The 14,139-nt window shown below is 33.5% G+C and overlaps 2 protein-coding genes across 3 annotated transcripts; one reads left to right on the forward strand and one right to left on the reverse strand.

Annotated features, from left to right (window-relative positions):
- The first annotated feature begins 4,197 nt into the window (after nucleotides 1-4,197).
- LOC21397872 (putative H/ACA ribonucleoprotein complex subunit 1-like protein 1) lies at nucleotides 4,198-6,199 on the forward strand. The gene is made up of 4 exons (XM_010089743.2): nucleotides 4,198-4,546; nucleotides 5,128-5,276; nucleotides 5,387-5,502; nucleotides 5,779-6,199. Exons 1-4 carry the CDS (start codon nucleotides 4,384-4,386, stop codon nucleotides 5,945-5,947), a joined length of 597 nt encoding a protein of 198 aa, XP_010088045.1. The 5' UTR covers nucleotides 4,198-4,383; the 3' UTR covers nucleotides 5,948-6,199.
- Nucleotides 6,200-6,595: 396 nt separating this feature from the next.
- Nucleotides 6,596-13,695, reverse strand: LOC21397873 (glutamate dehydrogenase 1). Of its 2 annotated transcripts, none has more exons than XM_010089744.2 (10): nucleotides 13,395-13,695; nucleotides 9,584-9,725; nucleotides 9,183-9,296; nucleotides 8,757-8,978; nucleotides 8,444-8,518; nucleotides 8,147-8,263; nucleotides 7,720-7,970; nucleotides 7,544-7,619; nucleotides 7,146-7,232; nucleotides 6,596-7,053 (listed from the first exon to the last, which is right to left on the reverse strand). In XM_010089744.2, the coding sequence occupies exons 2-10, from the start codon at nucleotides 9,689-9,691 to the stop codon at nucleotides 6,868-6,870; spliced, it is 1,236 nt and encodes a 411-aa protein (XP_010088046.1). In that variant the 5' UTR covers nucleotides 9,692-9,725; nucleotides 13,395-13,695; the 3' UTR covers nucleotides 6,596-6,867. The 2 variants fall into 2 exon arrangements, with proteins under 2 accessions (XP_010088046.1, XP_024024488.1); XM_024168720.1 differs by having other exon boundaries at nucleotides 9,584-9,733.
- Between the last annotated feature and the right edge of the window lie 444 nt (nucleotides 13,696-14,139).

Raw genomic sequence — 14,139 nt, forward strand, 5'->3', positions numbered from 1 at the left:
TCTTCTTCTTATTCTTTGATGAAGAAGGCCTCCCCTCAGCTGCATTGGCTTCAGCAACGTTTGCCTTGCCTCCCTTATCACCTATAAGGGACTCAAATTGTTGCAGCTCCTTCATGAGCTCAGTTAAGTTATCATTCTTTTGGTTCATCAGATAACTTGTCCTGAATGGAAGGAAATCAGGAGAAAGTGTCTCCAGTATCATGCCAACCTGGGTCTTCTCATCAATCTGAGACCCATTAATTTCAGCCTCATTAAGATGATTAATCATCTTAAGCACATGCTCACATACAGAAGAACCATTCTTCATACGGCCGTTCATAACGGCTTTGACAGCAGCGTGTCAGGCTGAATCAGATGGACGTCCAAACATCCTCTGAAGAGTGTCCATGATCTCTCTAGCAGTCGCAAGGCCTTCATGCTGAGTTCTCAGTACTTCATTCATTGCTGCTAACAGGTAACAACGGGCCTTGTTGTTGGCGTTGATCCATCGATCATATCGCTCGGTCAAAGCCCTAGCGGCATTGGTTGGAGGCACTGGAGGACAATCCTCCTTAAGGAAAAAATGGTAGTTTTCACAGATCAAGAGGATATTCATGTTGCTTTTCCATTTGACAAAGTTTTCACCATTCAAAATTTGGGAAGTGAGAAGTACGAAAATAAGATTTGACATTTTTGCTGAAAATAAGAAATTTAACTCAATCAACATTTTGCATAAATATCACTACTAAATTTAAGGCATATAAATATAATGCATAAATGCACATGTTAAATACACAAATACATGTTTAATTGCCTAAGGAATTTTAATCACCACAATTAAGTGCCGCCGTAGGGTAGGTCAAATAATTGCTAATTAAAATGAGACTATCTCAATTAATAAATACTATCTGAAATATCTTATAATTCTAATATTTATTAATTTCCTTTTATTTAGGTCAAGAAAATAATTAACCAATTTAATTATCTCTTTATGAGTGTAACCCACCGCTTCAGATCTTTTAGACTTAACTTAAAAGTTGCCGCTGTAGGGTAGGTCAATTCTAAAATACATCTTAGAGATCCTATCTCTTTGGATGTCAACTTTGTTATTATAATTAATGAATACCCTTCGTAGGGAGGACGAAATCAAAGCGTCTCGGGGCCTCATTAATTACTCACGGGTTGTACTAACAGTGGAGACCTATGGCTTATATTGTCATATTACCCGCTCCCACTCATTATTTACAAATGGTGTATTTATTTTATAAAACAACTCTTGCTTTATACTTCTCAGTGAATTTAAACAATTTAAGTCACTAAGATCCAAATAATTTTAAACAACTTTAAAATTATTTTAAGTCATTTGTGAATTTTAAAATTTAACATTTAAATTTATAAATTTCACATATGACTCATATAAATTTTTGCAAGAACCATTTGCTAATTTATTTAAATTTAATCTCATTAAATTTAACAACTTTAAATTTAATCTTATTAAATTTAATAACTTTGAATTTAATCTCATTAACCTCAACAATTTAACGCATTTAATTAATTTAATTTACTAAAATAATTTTAGAATTAAAACATATAATTAATGCGCATGATGCATGTCATACATATAAACTAAGTAGGCACTTTTATCCTAGATGGCATGTTAGATGCATGACAATATAATTATTATCAAACATAATAAATAAATGAATAACATGCAAGCGAAATGGAAAAACTTGGCCGGGTTCCATGGACCTAAGAATTACAACCCCAAAATAATAATAAAAATAAAATTACATCAAAAATAGGTCTTCTTGTAATTCTCCATCTTGATGTCTCCTTTTTTTTTTTTGATAGTTTGGAACTTTTCCAAAAAGAAATAGTTAAAACTCTTCCATGATGATCCTCTTGCATTAAGAGAATAATAAATTACATATTGATTCCTATTTTACAATTGATCTAATCAAAATAAAATAGCAAAAACTAATTCCATGGAACCGGAAAAATTTACGACCAATCTATTCGCATAAAACATAACCATCACACAATAATTATACATCATATGCAAAAGTGCCTACCCTTTAATCATCTAAGAATTATCACATAATTTAAACGTTAAATTAACATGAAATAAAAACTGCTCTGATACCAATTGTTTGTTTCTCAAACTGGATTTTCAAAAAAAATTGTGCGGAAGCGTGGTATCAATCGAATCACATAAATTAAAATTTAATGCGATCATTATTTCATATCAATTTAACTACAAAGATATTAAAGAAAGGAATGAGGATTTGACCGTCGTTCGATTAGGACGAAAATCTTGAACTCCTCCAACACCGTCTTGAGCTCTTAAATTCCAAGAACACCACGGTTCTTTCTCAATGTATCTCCGGATTAACGTAAACTCGAATGTGTGGGCGTTTTAATGGGTCTCTCAACACATGAGATGGATGAATAGGGAAGCCACCTATAGTTATCACTCACTTTTCTCAAAAGTATATGATGGCACTCAAGAAATTTTCTTTGGTTTTCTTTTGTTCTCCCGTTCTTTCCTTTTTCTTTCTTTCTATTCTCTGGAAAAAAAACTTTTTTTTTCGTTCCTTTACTTAAAAACAGATCTCATTCTGTTTTTGAGTAAATGTGCAATCGTACGTTTACTCCATTTCCTCGTGGTACAGCACGTTTCCTCCCACTCCTTTTTTTTTCTTTTTTTTTTAGGAAACGTGCACATGCACGCTTCCTTTCTTTATATATATATATATATATATATATATATATATATATACGAGAGGGGGGAGAGAAAGACGCGGAATTAATCTTATGGAACCATTGAGAGGAACTATGAACATTATAATTTTAAGCTCCAATAATTTTGATAATTAATTAACACCTTAATTAATATGTCAAAATTATTAATTCTAAATTACTCCACTATAAATTTGGAATTGCACTCTTAAAATAATAAAAATAATTATGTTCACGGAATTTGTGTTGTCCATTGATATAGTCACTACATACGAATCAATCCTCCATAAACGGTTCATAATTAAAGCTAGGTATTTTCCGTTAACCTCTTTAATTATATCTTTCTCCACAAGTATCATTGATCCTCTAATGAATAATCTATTTTATGATCCAATCATAAAATTGAGCGCTCTTATTATTCAATTCCCGAATCAACACTTATGGGAACCGTTCATCTACTTCATTATGAAGGAATGGATTTCATCTTGTAAATTAATATTCCCGGCTATTTATTTTACTATGCTCCCAATATACCAAGACTTTGACACTATTCACATGTGTCATTACTTAATATGTCAAAAAACATAATATCATAAATAGGAGTTTATTAATTACTCAGAATTAAGATTAATATATATATGACCATCATTGATTAACATTGAATACTCTATTTAATAACAGAATTTATTAGAGATTCATAATTAATCGCGTTCCGGTCCTATGTAATCATATTACATAAAATGCTTTCATTCCAATAATCTCATTATTAACAATCTAGGATAAGATTGTTTCATTCAGAATGTAATGAACCGCATTAGTAATTTTAAATTAAAGATCCCAACTTTAATTTATAATTACGGACAAGTTTAGATTATTTTATTTCAAACATTATCCTCTGCATATAACAATTATATACAATGTTTAAAGTTACATAAAAAAATAATCTAGGGATTTTGATATTTATAAAACATCACATGTATGCAAAATAATATTGAAAAAATTCCTCATTTCATTGATAATCAGCAAAATATTTACATCTTATTTGATTTATGGGCATATATCCTAACAAGACAATATATGGCGAAGGTACCTTATGCTTCGGTGGTTAGTAGCCTCATGTATGCAATGTTTTGCACATGACTAGACATTTGTCATGCGGTCGGGATCGTAAGCCGATATTAGTCGAATCCAGACTTGGGAATCTAGCATTTGGTTGCCGTATTTGTGCCATGATTCGAATTATGATTTGTAGTTCGCTATAGTATTTTCTCACATAAAAAATACACGTAAATTGAGAATGATTCTGAATCTATAATGGGTCTAATGAGGGTAGTTTAGGAATTGTAAATTTTTTTTTAAGTGAGTACCATGATTTTTCTCGTTTAAAAAAGTGTCACAAGCTCTGTTAGGTTTATACCAAAGGAGTTATTTGGTGTATTTTCTCAAGATACATAACAAACACTCACCCACACAGGAAGATACGTAACAAACACACCCACACAGGAATGATGAAAAGGAGAGGGACCATTTAGTCATTTTGCGTAAACGGGTGAACAAGAAGAAAACCCTAACGTTAAGCATCTTAAACCCTACACCCCAACTTGGCCATCGCCAAAAACCATCCTCACTACACAACTCTCTCTCCCGACTCTTAAACCAACAATCATGCGAGCCCCCAGAGGCGGAGGTTTTCGTGGTGGACGCGGAGGCGGCGGCTTTAGCGGAGGCGGCGGCTTTAGCGGCGGCGGCTTTAGAGGCGGCGGTCGTGGAGGCCGTGGTGGACGTAGCGGTGGGTTTCGCGATGAGGGACCTCCCGAAGAAGTTGTCGGTTTGTATCTTTTTCTTTCGTTTCCTATAATTGTTTTACATTTATTTTTGGTTTACTTTCTGTTTGGTTGCTAAGAAAATCCCCTTGTAGAAAAGAAGACATGAGAATGTTTTTCCAGTCATTGCACTCTGTTTCCAGTCTTTTGTTGCCTTATCATCCCGGTATTGTATAATGAGACTGAGAAGTAGTCTTGAGAGCTTATATGTTTTTCTTTCGGGAAAATGACAAGTAAAGCAACGAAGTTTGGGTTTGGATGCTGGGTGTTTCTATTAAAGTTATTATCAAGGCTCTTAGTTTTCGATGTTGTAGTGTAGTTTAGGTCTATTTGAATGCATTTCGCCTAGATTAGCTCATCGGAGTCCAATGATAAAAATATCAGTATATATGAAATAATTATTCTTGCTTTAAATTTAGGGAGACTTTTGACGAATATATTGAAAATCTCAAGAAATATCGGAACATTTCGGGCAGAATCATTTTTTTTTATTTCTGAAAATATATTGGTGTTTGCTTATGTTTCAATTTGTTGACGTGAAGTTGAGTATTTTGTTAATTTGTTGATTTTTGCGAGGAATCTACAGAGGTTTCGTCCTTCCTTCATGCCTGCGAGGGTGATGCGGTAACAAAGCTCACAAATGAGAAGATACCCTTTTTTAATGCGCCAATCTATCTGCAGAACAAGACCCAGATAGGGAAAGTCGATGAAATCTTTGGCCCCATCAATGAGTCTGTGAGTTTTCTTCTGTGCATTATATAGGAGTTTCCAAATACTTGGACTCAAGTTTTGTTTGTGACTTTGTTCTCAACTTGTGGTATGACTTTTGTGAGTTGCAAGTGCAGTATTTTTCAGTTAAAATGATGGAAGGCATTGTGGCAACTTCTTATTTGGCGGGTGACAAGTTCTATATCGACCCAGCTAAGCTTTTACCACTTGCGAGATTTCTTTCGCAGCCAAAGTGAGTTAAATATTAGATAAACATAAAAACTTTTCATTATTTGGTTAAGTATGAACCGATCTTTCTTGTGAACGTACTTGACACTTAACGCACCATAGGTTTGGATTTTTATACTACTGCCATTAGCCTAATTCCATTCAACTGTTGAAATGTCGATGTTTTCAGTTGTAAAGCATTTGAAAAATTATATTTCATCGTTAGTGGTGCAATCACTTAATGTCTTTTATCTTGAGCTTTTCATTCTAAGACAATTCTAACGGCTGGTTTATATTGCAGGGGGCAAGGTGCTTCTCGAGGCGGAGGTCGTGGTGGAGGCAGAGGTGGTGGTGCTGGTCGCGGCGGTGGAGGTTTTCGTGGCAGGGGCGGTTCAAGGGGAGGCAGAGGTGGCCCATCCAGAGGTCGTGGCCGTGGTGGTGGCTTTAGGGGCAGAGGAGGGAGATTTTAGAACAACTTTGTGTAATTTTTCTAGTGCTCTTCTCTTGTTGTGTTGTCATTTAAGGATGCAAAGAGCTCACTACAATAGAATACCTTATTTTGATCTGAATATTCGCAAGTTGTTCGTCACTTGAGTAGTTGGTTCTCGCTGCATTGTAATTTTTGTCTCAAATTCAGTTTGGACCCTTAACGGAGTTGCATTTTAATAGTTTTCAGTACCTTTTAATGCGTGTTATGGGAATAATCTATGCGTGAGACAGAATGGTTTAGTCTACACAAAATCCTCTTCAACGGCCTACTCTACTTGGTTATGTTATGATAGATAACCTTTGCTAACGGCCTGCACTTTGAACTCACGAGCAGCGCTCTTTGAATGTGGCCGAAAGTATTCATCGAGTCTGTGAGTTTAAGGAATGTGTAATTTACCCTTTAATTTCCTTTAGAAAGTCCTACAATGTTCAGTTCACAAGTCGATGTGATTTCCCTTGTAGATGCTTTTTATGCTTTTCAGGGGAATTTGTAGTACTTAGGGATATGTAATTACCAGTTTGGATCTCAATAGGAGAAAGAAGGAAATGTAAAGTAAATGTAGTTTCTAGGGAAGTGCAGTTTTGCTAGTATGGTTTTGCTTGCCTCACCTTTGAAACAACAAAATTTCTTCTTTCTGAATGTTCTCTCAGATCTTATGTATGATTATCCTTGATGAACAAAACATTATTTTAAAGACATGTAGGACTGCGCGTTTCTAATGAAACTTGAGAAAACGCTGGATGAATGAAACTCGGGCAGAAAACCAAGGGCCAACACCAAAAATAATTTGAACATTTGCTTCATGTTCTTCTCATCCAAAGAACAGGACAGCAGAATCCTAATATAGAATGAGAGAAACTCATGAAAGATCTTCATATTTTATTCCGAAAAGAGATTGCCTCAGGCTCCCCAACCCCTGAGGACGGTTGCTCTTGCAACGCGATTGACGCCGAGGGTGAAGGCTCCCATTCGGAGATCGCAATTGTGGGTCTTGCACATTTCTTTCACATCTTTGAACCCTCTGGTCATGTAAGTCCGCAGCTCATTGTTCACCTTTTCCTCATCCCACATGAATCCTTGAATGTTCTGCAAAATGCACAGAAAAGCAGAAAATATTCTATTTAGTTCAAGGTGACTAGCTAATAGTATTCTTCAAATAGTACAAGAAAATCTTTTACCTGAACCCATTCAAAGTAACTAACAGTAACCCCTCCCGAGTTGGCATATATGTCGGGAAGAATTACCACGCCTTTCTTTGACAATATCTGCAAAATCAGATTACGAGATTTTAACGTTTTTCTTTTTCTTTTTTAGAGAATTTTATGGTCGAGTACAAAACAAATCTTCTATCAATACTCTACAGTTAGGAATTGTCAGATCATTTTATAAAACTATGCAAATTCCATCTAAAGGAATAAAGAGTACTACATGGATATATTTTTTCTTTTACCCTGCTAAAGAATTTTCTTTTCTTTTCTTTCCTTATTCATTTTTCTCTCTTTTGTTTTTTTTTTTTCCCCCTTTCTTTTGTTTTAATCCCCAATTCTATTACTGTGTTTTTCAAGCATAAACTAACCGCATCAGCCTCAGGGTCAGTTGGATGGTTAGCGGCTTCGATAATAAATTTGGCTTTTATATCATCTGCATTTTCCCTTCAATGAAAATCAAAGAGCAGCAATTTACACACTATTCAAAATTCCAAAAAAAACCATTGGAAGAAAGAGCAACTCATTTATCGGATATTGATAGAACCTGTTTATGACGCCTCCAAGAGCAGCTGGGATGAGAATGTCACAATCTTCAACCAATATCGAGTCAGGATCTATTTGATCTGCGCCGCTGAATCCCTTGACACCGCCATTTTCCTTGGAATGCTTGAGCAGGCCTGGAAGATCAATTCCTTTGCTGTTCTTTACAGCCCCAGTGATATCACTCGCCGCGACAATCTTGCCACCGTTCTCATGAATCAACTGTGCAGCCCAAGAACCGACGTTCCCGAAACCCTACGATTGAGACACGCCACAAAAATACTTTTGTAGCTTTATTAAATTTTAACTAGCAACTTACTTGCACAAAGACATTTTAGTAGTTGAGTTACTAGGTTTCCTGTTCTTTTTCCATTACAAGCGTGTGGTTGCATTCTTAGGATCCATGTCAATGAAGGCTCGTTGTAAAGTACCTGTATGACGAACCGTTGCCCAGCGATGCTTTTCCCGTGCTCGTTAAGCAATGCTTCGGTTGCGAAAAGTACTCCTCTACCTGTAGCTGCATCTCTTCCAAGAGATCCACCAAGATCCTAAGTCAAAAATTAGGAAATTCTCATGATAAAAATTTCCAAACACTTTGTAAGGGTTACAACTTGAACTATATGGTGATCTGTTCTTGGTTAAGCAACAATTTCCATAATAAATTAATAACTAGTGTTTGTTCCCTTGTGTGTGTGTGTGTGTGTGTGTGTGTGTGTGTATACACTTACAGTAGGTTTCCCAGTCACCACTGCAGGTGAGTAGCCATGAAATTTGGAGTATTCATCTAGAATCCAAGCCATAGTCTGTTCAGACACAAGGAAGAAACAAAAGTAAATTCTATTTCCAAGCCAATCACGTTATGAACTAGAACATCTCCGATGCAATGTCAAATTTTGATGCTAATGCCAAAACTTTGACATTTAAGTAACAAAACCATTCTCCAATATGCAATGCTAAAATAATAATTTAGAAAAAAAAAAAAGAAAAAAGAAAAGAGGTTTTGCAGGCAACGAAAATATCCGATCCGATCTGATACTCAACCTGTGGACCCGTCCCCATATCCGGGGCAGGAACATCGGTGTGTATGCCGATCAGATCATGTATTTTCTGTGTGAAAACTCTGGTGAGTCGCTCCAGTTCAGATGCACTTAAGTCCCCTGGATTACATCCTATTCCTCCTTTGGCACCACCATATGGGATATTTGCTACTGCTGTCTTCCATGTCATTAGTTGTGCTAAAGCATTCACTTCATCCGGGTCAACCTACATCATCCACACAACTATTGTGTAAAAAAAAAAATAAAGCCTACAAGTTTTATCGTCACACAATATCGTATTTAATTACAAAATTTCTCTTTCTATTTATCTGATATCAGAATTCTATCTTGAAGAAAACATTTTTATTGACCATTATGAACTGTTGTATTTATTATTTATATGCATTTAAATAGAACATGATAAGCAAACCTCTGGATGATATCTGATTCCTCCCTTCATGGGGCCTCTGGCATTGTCATGTTGGACCCTGAAGCCGACGAACGACGCCAAAGTACCGTCATCTTTCGGTACGGTACATTCGACCTGCAAGATCATCCGAAATTAATGCCGAGATAAGAGCATAATTAGACCATGTATGAAGGCTTTGTTTAATTTTAGATTAATCATTTTATCCTAAAACATTGGTCATTTGTTGTAAATATATAGCGTCACAACAATAATTGAAGGGTTTTGCCAAATGACTAAGTTAGACACTTTTTTTCTTTTGAGTCAAAATTATATAAAATGTTTGTCAAAAGAAAAGAAAAACTTCAAAAAAAATTGTAGAAAATGGTATCGAAATTGAAGAAACTAGATGGTATCGTAATTACCTTAATCTCTCTAAATGGTATGAGTAAACTCTTCTCAAGCTTGGAATCTAACCCCAAAAGCCGAGCTGCCAACTTGAAGTTTCTGTTGGTTGCCACTAAAGCATTCATTTTTTTTTTCTTCCCCCTTTTGCCCAAAGTATGTCTGAAAAGCTAAACTGAGAAAAGTTATGCAGAAGATAGAGGCAATTGAAAAGTTTTTATAATGAAGCAAAACAAGTCAATCGATTAGTCAATGTCAACATCAAACAATCAAGAACACATTAAGAAAGAAGAACATGTTTTTATTAAACCAATTCAATTTGAAGGAAAAAAGAACGACAATCTGATTAGTTATTTTACAAGTTACAGAATTAAGATGCCATTCTGAATCCTGGTGAAAGATTTGTTATTTGGAAGAGTGTAGAGAAAATTGGCAAGTATCTTGGTATTTAATTAGCTTTACTCTTTAGTTTCTTGGTATATAAGGTTGGTTTAGCTTTCATTAGCTCTAGAGTATTGTGTCCATCCCAAAAGTGTTGATTTACAATTTATGCATTATGTAAGGACTACTTCATTATTGCATAAAATTGGGTTAAAAAACCATTTTATGACAAACTATAAACATGATGTTTATGATTACTTGTTTATGTATATGCAGTGGCGGAGCCACTTGATTGAAGATGAGTGGGGACAGCCGTCCCTACTCAGTTTTTTTTTTTAATTTTAAATTTTAAAATTTTACACTTAAATTCTTACTGAAATAATATATGCCACTACTAAAATAAATATATATTTTTTATATACCTTCATTAAGATAATTTGTTAAAAAAAATTTAATATACGCCCCCACTGAAGTGAAAGGTTGGTTCCGCCACTGTGTATATGTGCGTGTGTGTACATATATATATATATATATATATATATTGTTTGAGAGGATGATCATGATATTGTTGGTCCATCTAGAATCCTTCACGATAAGGTTTATACGTATGAAAAATTTTAGTTAGATAGATATGATCGAATAAACAGAAGATTTTGTGTGAATTTAATATTCTGCATGAATCTACATTAGATTAAAATAATTTAGTCCCTAGTTATGGCGTGCTAACTACTACTCCATTTTTCTGTCCAGTATAAAATTGTTCGTCAGGCATTACGTTTATGTAATTTCAGGAATATCAGATAATTGTAACGGATAAATATGGGAAATGTCATTCAACATTATACGCATCTTATTGAAACCCATCAAAGCACAAATGAGCATATTTATATCAATATATATATATATATATATATATATTGTTTACAGGTCCTATTTATAAATATTTATATATATATATGTATATATAACTTCTTGAAAAAAAAAGTCCCATAAAAATAAAAGAAAATAAAAAAAGTCCAATAAATGGAACAATTATAATATGCACGCAAATATTTTTTTTCTTCTCAAATAGGCTTATTTCTAAGCATTTCTCTGTAAGTACTAAGTCATCTTAATTTTGTCATTATTACGCTAGCAAGTTGTCATTATTTATGTTATTTGTTATTACCATCTTTATTATTTTCTAGCTAATGTGATATTTGTGTCGTTGAATGTTAAAAAAAAAAACCAAACAAAACAAAAATGTCACAAGTAAAACACTACCAAATACAATTAGAGTGCATCTATTGACACTTTTTTTTTTATTTTTTTATTTTTACTTACTTTTCACACACGCATACTTAAATCACCTCTCGTTCTACTTGTTACACCTCTCTACAAATTTCAAAAAACCCCCACAATTAAAGTATCCATAATTTTACTTTTTATACATTCTTAAATCACCTCATTTCACATATTGTTACACCCATTTTTAAAATTTTAAAAAAATCCTTTTTTTTTTTTTTCTATAATAGAGTACCCATACAACAATTTCTATAATAATATTTGTAATTTACAATGAGTGTTTCTTATATTTGAGTCTCCTTGTACTTATATAGCAAAGTACATCATAGTTCAAGTGCATTGCACGGAAGGCCATTTATTATTGTAGGACTTTATTTTAATATGCATAATTCAAAAAGGGAAAACCAAGAAACGAAGATCCATACATAGATATCGTTCAAAATTAAACAGAGTCACGTATATCATTTGACCACTTGTATAGATTCCAAAAGTACCAAATTAAAATTTAAATATTACTTAGGATTAGATATATGTCTATTGAAAGTCTCGTCTGGAGTGGATAAAACATGATATATATTTACTGAGAATTGTGATATGTACATTGTACGCAATTATTTTGAAGTTGGATACATGAATATTCCGAGTTCATATCTTAACAATGCGTTTATCAAATTGTAAGAAATAATAGAAAAATAATGAGATTGAGAAAGAAAATAAACGAACAAGAATCAAAATCATTGATTCTATTATAAATAAGAATGAAGATCATTAATGTCGCTTCTAATGCTTGAAAAAACAATTGACTTCTTTTTTTTAGTGTTTACTAAACTTAAAAATGAGAATTTTATCATTGTATTTATTAAGGTCCTTTATCTAGGAATGTAAAGATTGATATTTTATTTTATTCATTCACTGTATTATATAAGATCTGCTCATAATTTTATAAATAAACACATGATTAGATGAGAAAAAGAGTAGTAAAACAAGTATTAAGTCCTAAGAAACTAGTGATATGGAGTAATAATTGTCTCATAAAGTAGTGTAAAGTGTGGGAAAGAAATAATTGACAAAGCCCATTTAGGCTTGCTACCTTAAGTGCCCAGGCCACTTCCATAAGAATATACATAGTTTATTTCAAGAGGTGCACTTTTTGGTAGGCCATTACTCTCACGTTTTTTAATTATTTAGTGATTTAGAATCATGATTCATAATTATTTTCGTTTTACGTGTATTTTTTGTGAGAAAAAAATACTGTAGAAAATAATGAATCATGATTCAGAATTAGGGACGAACTTTTTTTTAAAAATAAAATGAGAGCTATAATCATATTAAAAAACTGGTTTTTTTTTTTTGTTTGTTTTAAATAAAACGAGAGCTATAATCGTATTAAAAAAAATCCCACCTCTTAGCAAACCCAAAAGGAGGAAGGAAATTAGGCTGGGTAGCCAGCTTGCTGATGCGCTCACTGATTAGATGATAATTATATTTGTACATAGGAGTTATTAGACTATACATATATATACTAATAGCGCCCAAGTTTACAGTCTATAATATACATATACAAATGCCTACCTAGCCTTTCAAAATCCGAGGGAATGGTCATAATAAGCATAATTAGTGATAATCACGTACAATTATCACTAAGAGCGTATCGAAAAATCCCTGTTCTTTTCGCTGATTCGAGTTTAGAATTCGAGTTTTGCTACAGTAAAAAGCTCTCAGAAATAGTCACATCTAATTTTTTTATTACAGTAAAAAGTTCTCACACAACATCACATCTTAACTCGAATTAAAAACTCGAATTAGCGAACCGAACGGGCCAGCATCGATAAAGATTCAAAGTGAAGTTTTATGTTTTTTGCTGAATCACGTAATACAGAACAAGCACAAACACAAAACAACAAAAAAAACAAAAAACAAACAAATAAAGACAACCTTTTGTCAACGAAAGAACCCCCACATTCAAGCCTAGAGCCGGACTTAGTTCGCATAAAGAATATGAATATAGAAACTTGATGACGAACTAGCTAACTAGCTTAGGGTAATATATATATATATATATATATACTAATTACAAGTTTAGTATATAAATAATCAAATTAAAGGTGTAATAAACAAATGCATATAACTAGTCATAATTTGAAGAGGGAATGGGAAAAGTCTTACCGAGAAAACTGGCGAAGAATATAACTCAAACGCAGGGACAGCTGAATTCAATGGGGCTTGTTGGTGATGATAATAAAACTGCAGCTATAGCAAGGAAACAGCTCTTGATCGGACATATATATATACACACACACATATATACATATATATGTAGTATAAATATGTGTACATATAGCAAAAACCAAACGATCGACAAAATCAGAATCGAATTCCCTAATAAGGAATCAGAAATTCTGAGCACATTTGCACAAACAAGATCAAGAATATGAATATGATACTATCCTCACAAGTCTTCTTTAGCTCTCTGAGTCGTCGGTATTTGTTCCCTATATATATGGCTATATATATATGCCACTAGGCCTACTCAAATTGTGTCCCTACCACTATTACTAAAGCTAGATAGCTCTTATTGTCATCAATTAGGACTTGTTTTTAGAGAGAATGAAAAGAGAAACATTAGACAGATAAACGGAGATATTGGAGTACTTCTAGACAACAAATGACGTGACAATATATTTCGAATGTAATAGGATTTTTGAAAAATGTGTGACTCAAAAGTTGTTATGTTGGTTAGTGCAAACCATTTTAGTATGCATGGGACACTACTAATTAACTGGTATACCAAAATTTATATAGATAACAATCTTTTTTGGAGTTTAAAAGAAGTTCGATCCACCTAAAAGTTATTTTTGGTGTTGATATATTTACATACGAAACTATGGATTTAAGGTTTGTATTAAGTTGA

Source organism: Morus notabilis, unplaced genomic scaffold, assembly GCF_000414095.1.
Source record: "Morus notabilis unplaced genomic scaffold, ASM41409v2 Scaffold489, whole genome shotgun sequence".
NCBI classification, from domain to species: domain Eukaryota; kingdom Viridiplantae; phylum Streptophyta; class Magnoliopsida; order Rosales; family Moraceae; genus Morus; species Morus notabilis.

Excerpts from the sequence above, each read along its gene's own strand:
- LOC21397872 (XM_010089743.2), top strand. The coding sequence starts at position 4,384 with ATGCGAGCCCCCAGAGGCGGAGGTTTTCGTGGTGGACGCGGAGGCGGC. Across the intron at positions 5,277-5,386 it reads TTGGCCCCATCAATGAGTCT|TATTTTTCAGTTAAAATGAT; the intron begins GTGAGTTTTCTT and ends TTGCAAGTGCAG. Across the intron at positions 5,503-5,778 it reads AGATTTCTTTCGCAGCCAAA|GGGGCAAGGTGCTTCTCGAG; the intron begins GTGAGTTAAATA and ends TTTATATTGCAG.
- LOC21397873 (XM_010089744.2), bottom strand. The coding sequence starts at position 9,691 with ATGAATGCTTTAGTGGCAACCAACAGAAACTTCAAGTTGGCAGCTCGG. Across the intron at positions 7,971-8,146 it reads GGCAACGGTTCGTCATACAG|GGTTTCGGGAACGTCGGTTC; the intron begins GTACTTTACAAC and ends TCTCAATCGTAG. Across the intron at positions 7,620-7,719 it reads CTTGGAGGCGTCATAAACAG|GGAAAATGCAGATGATATAA; the intron begins GTTCTATCAATA and ends TTTTCATTGAAG.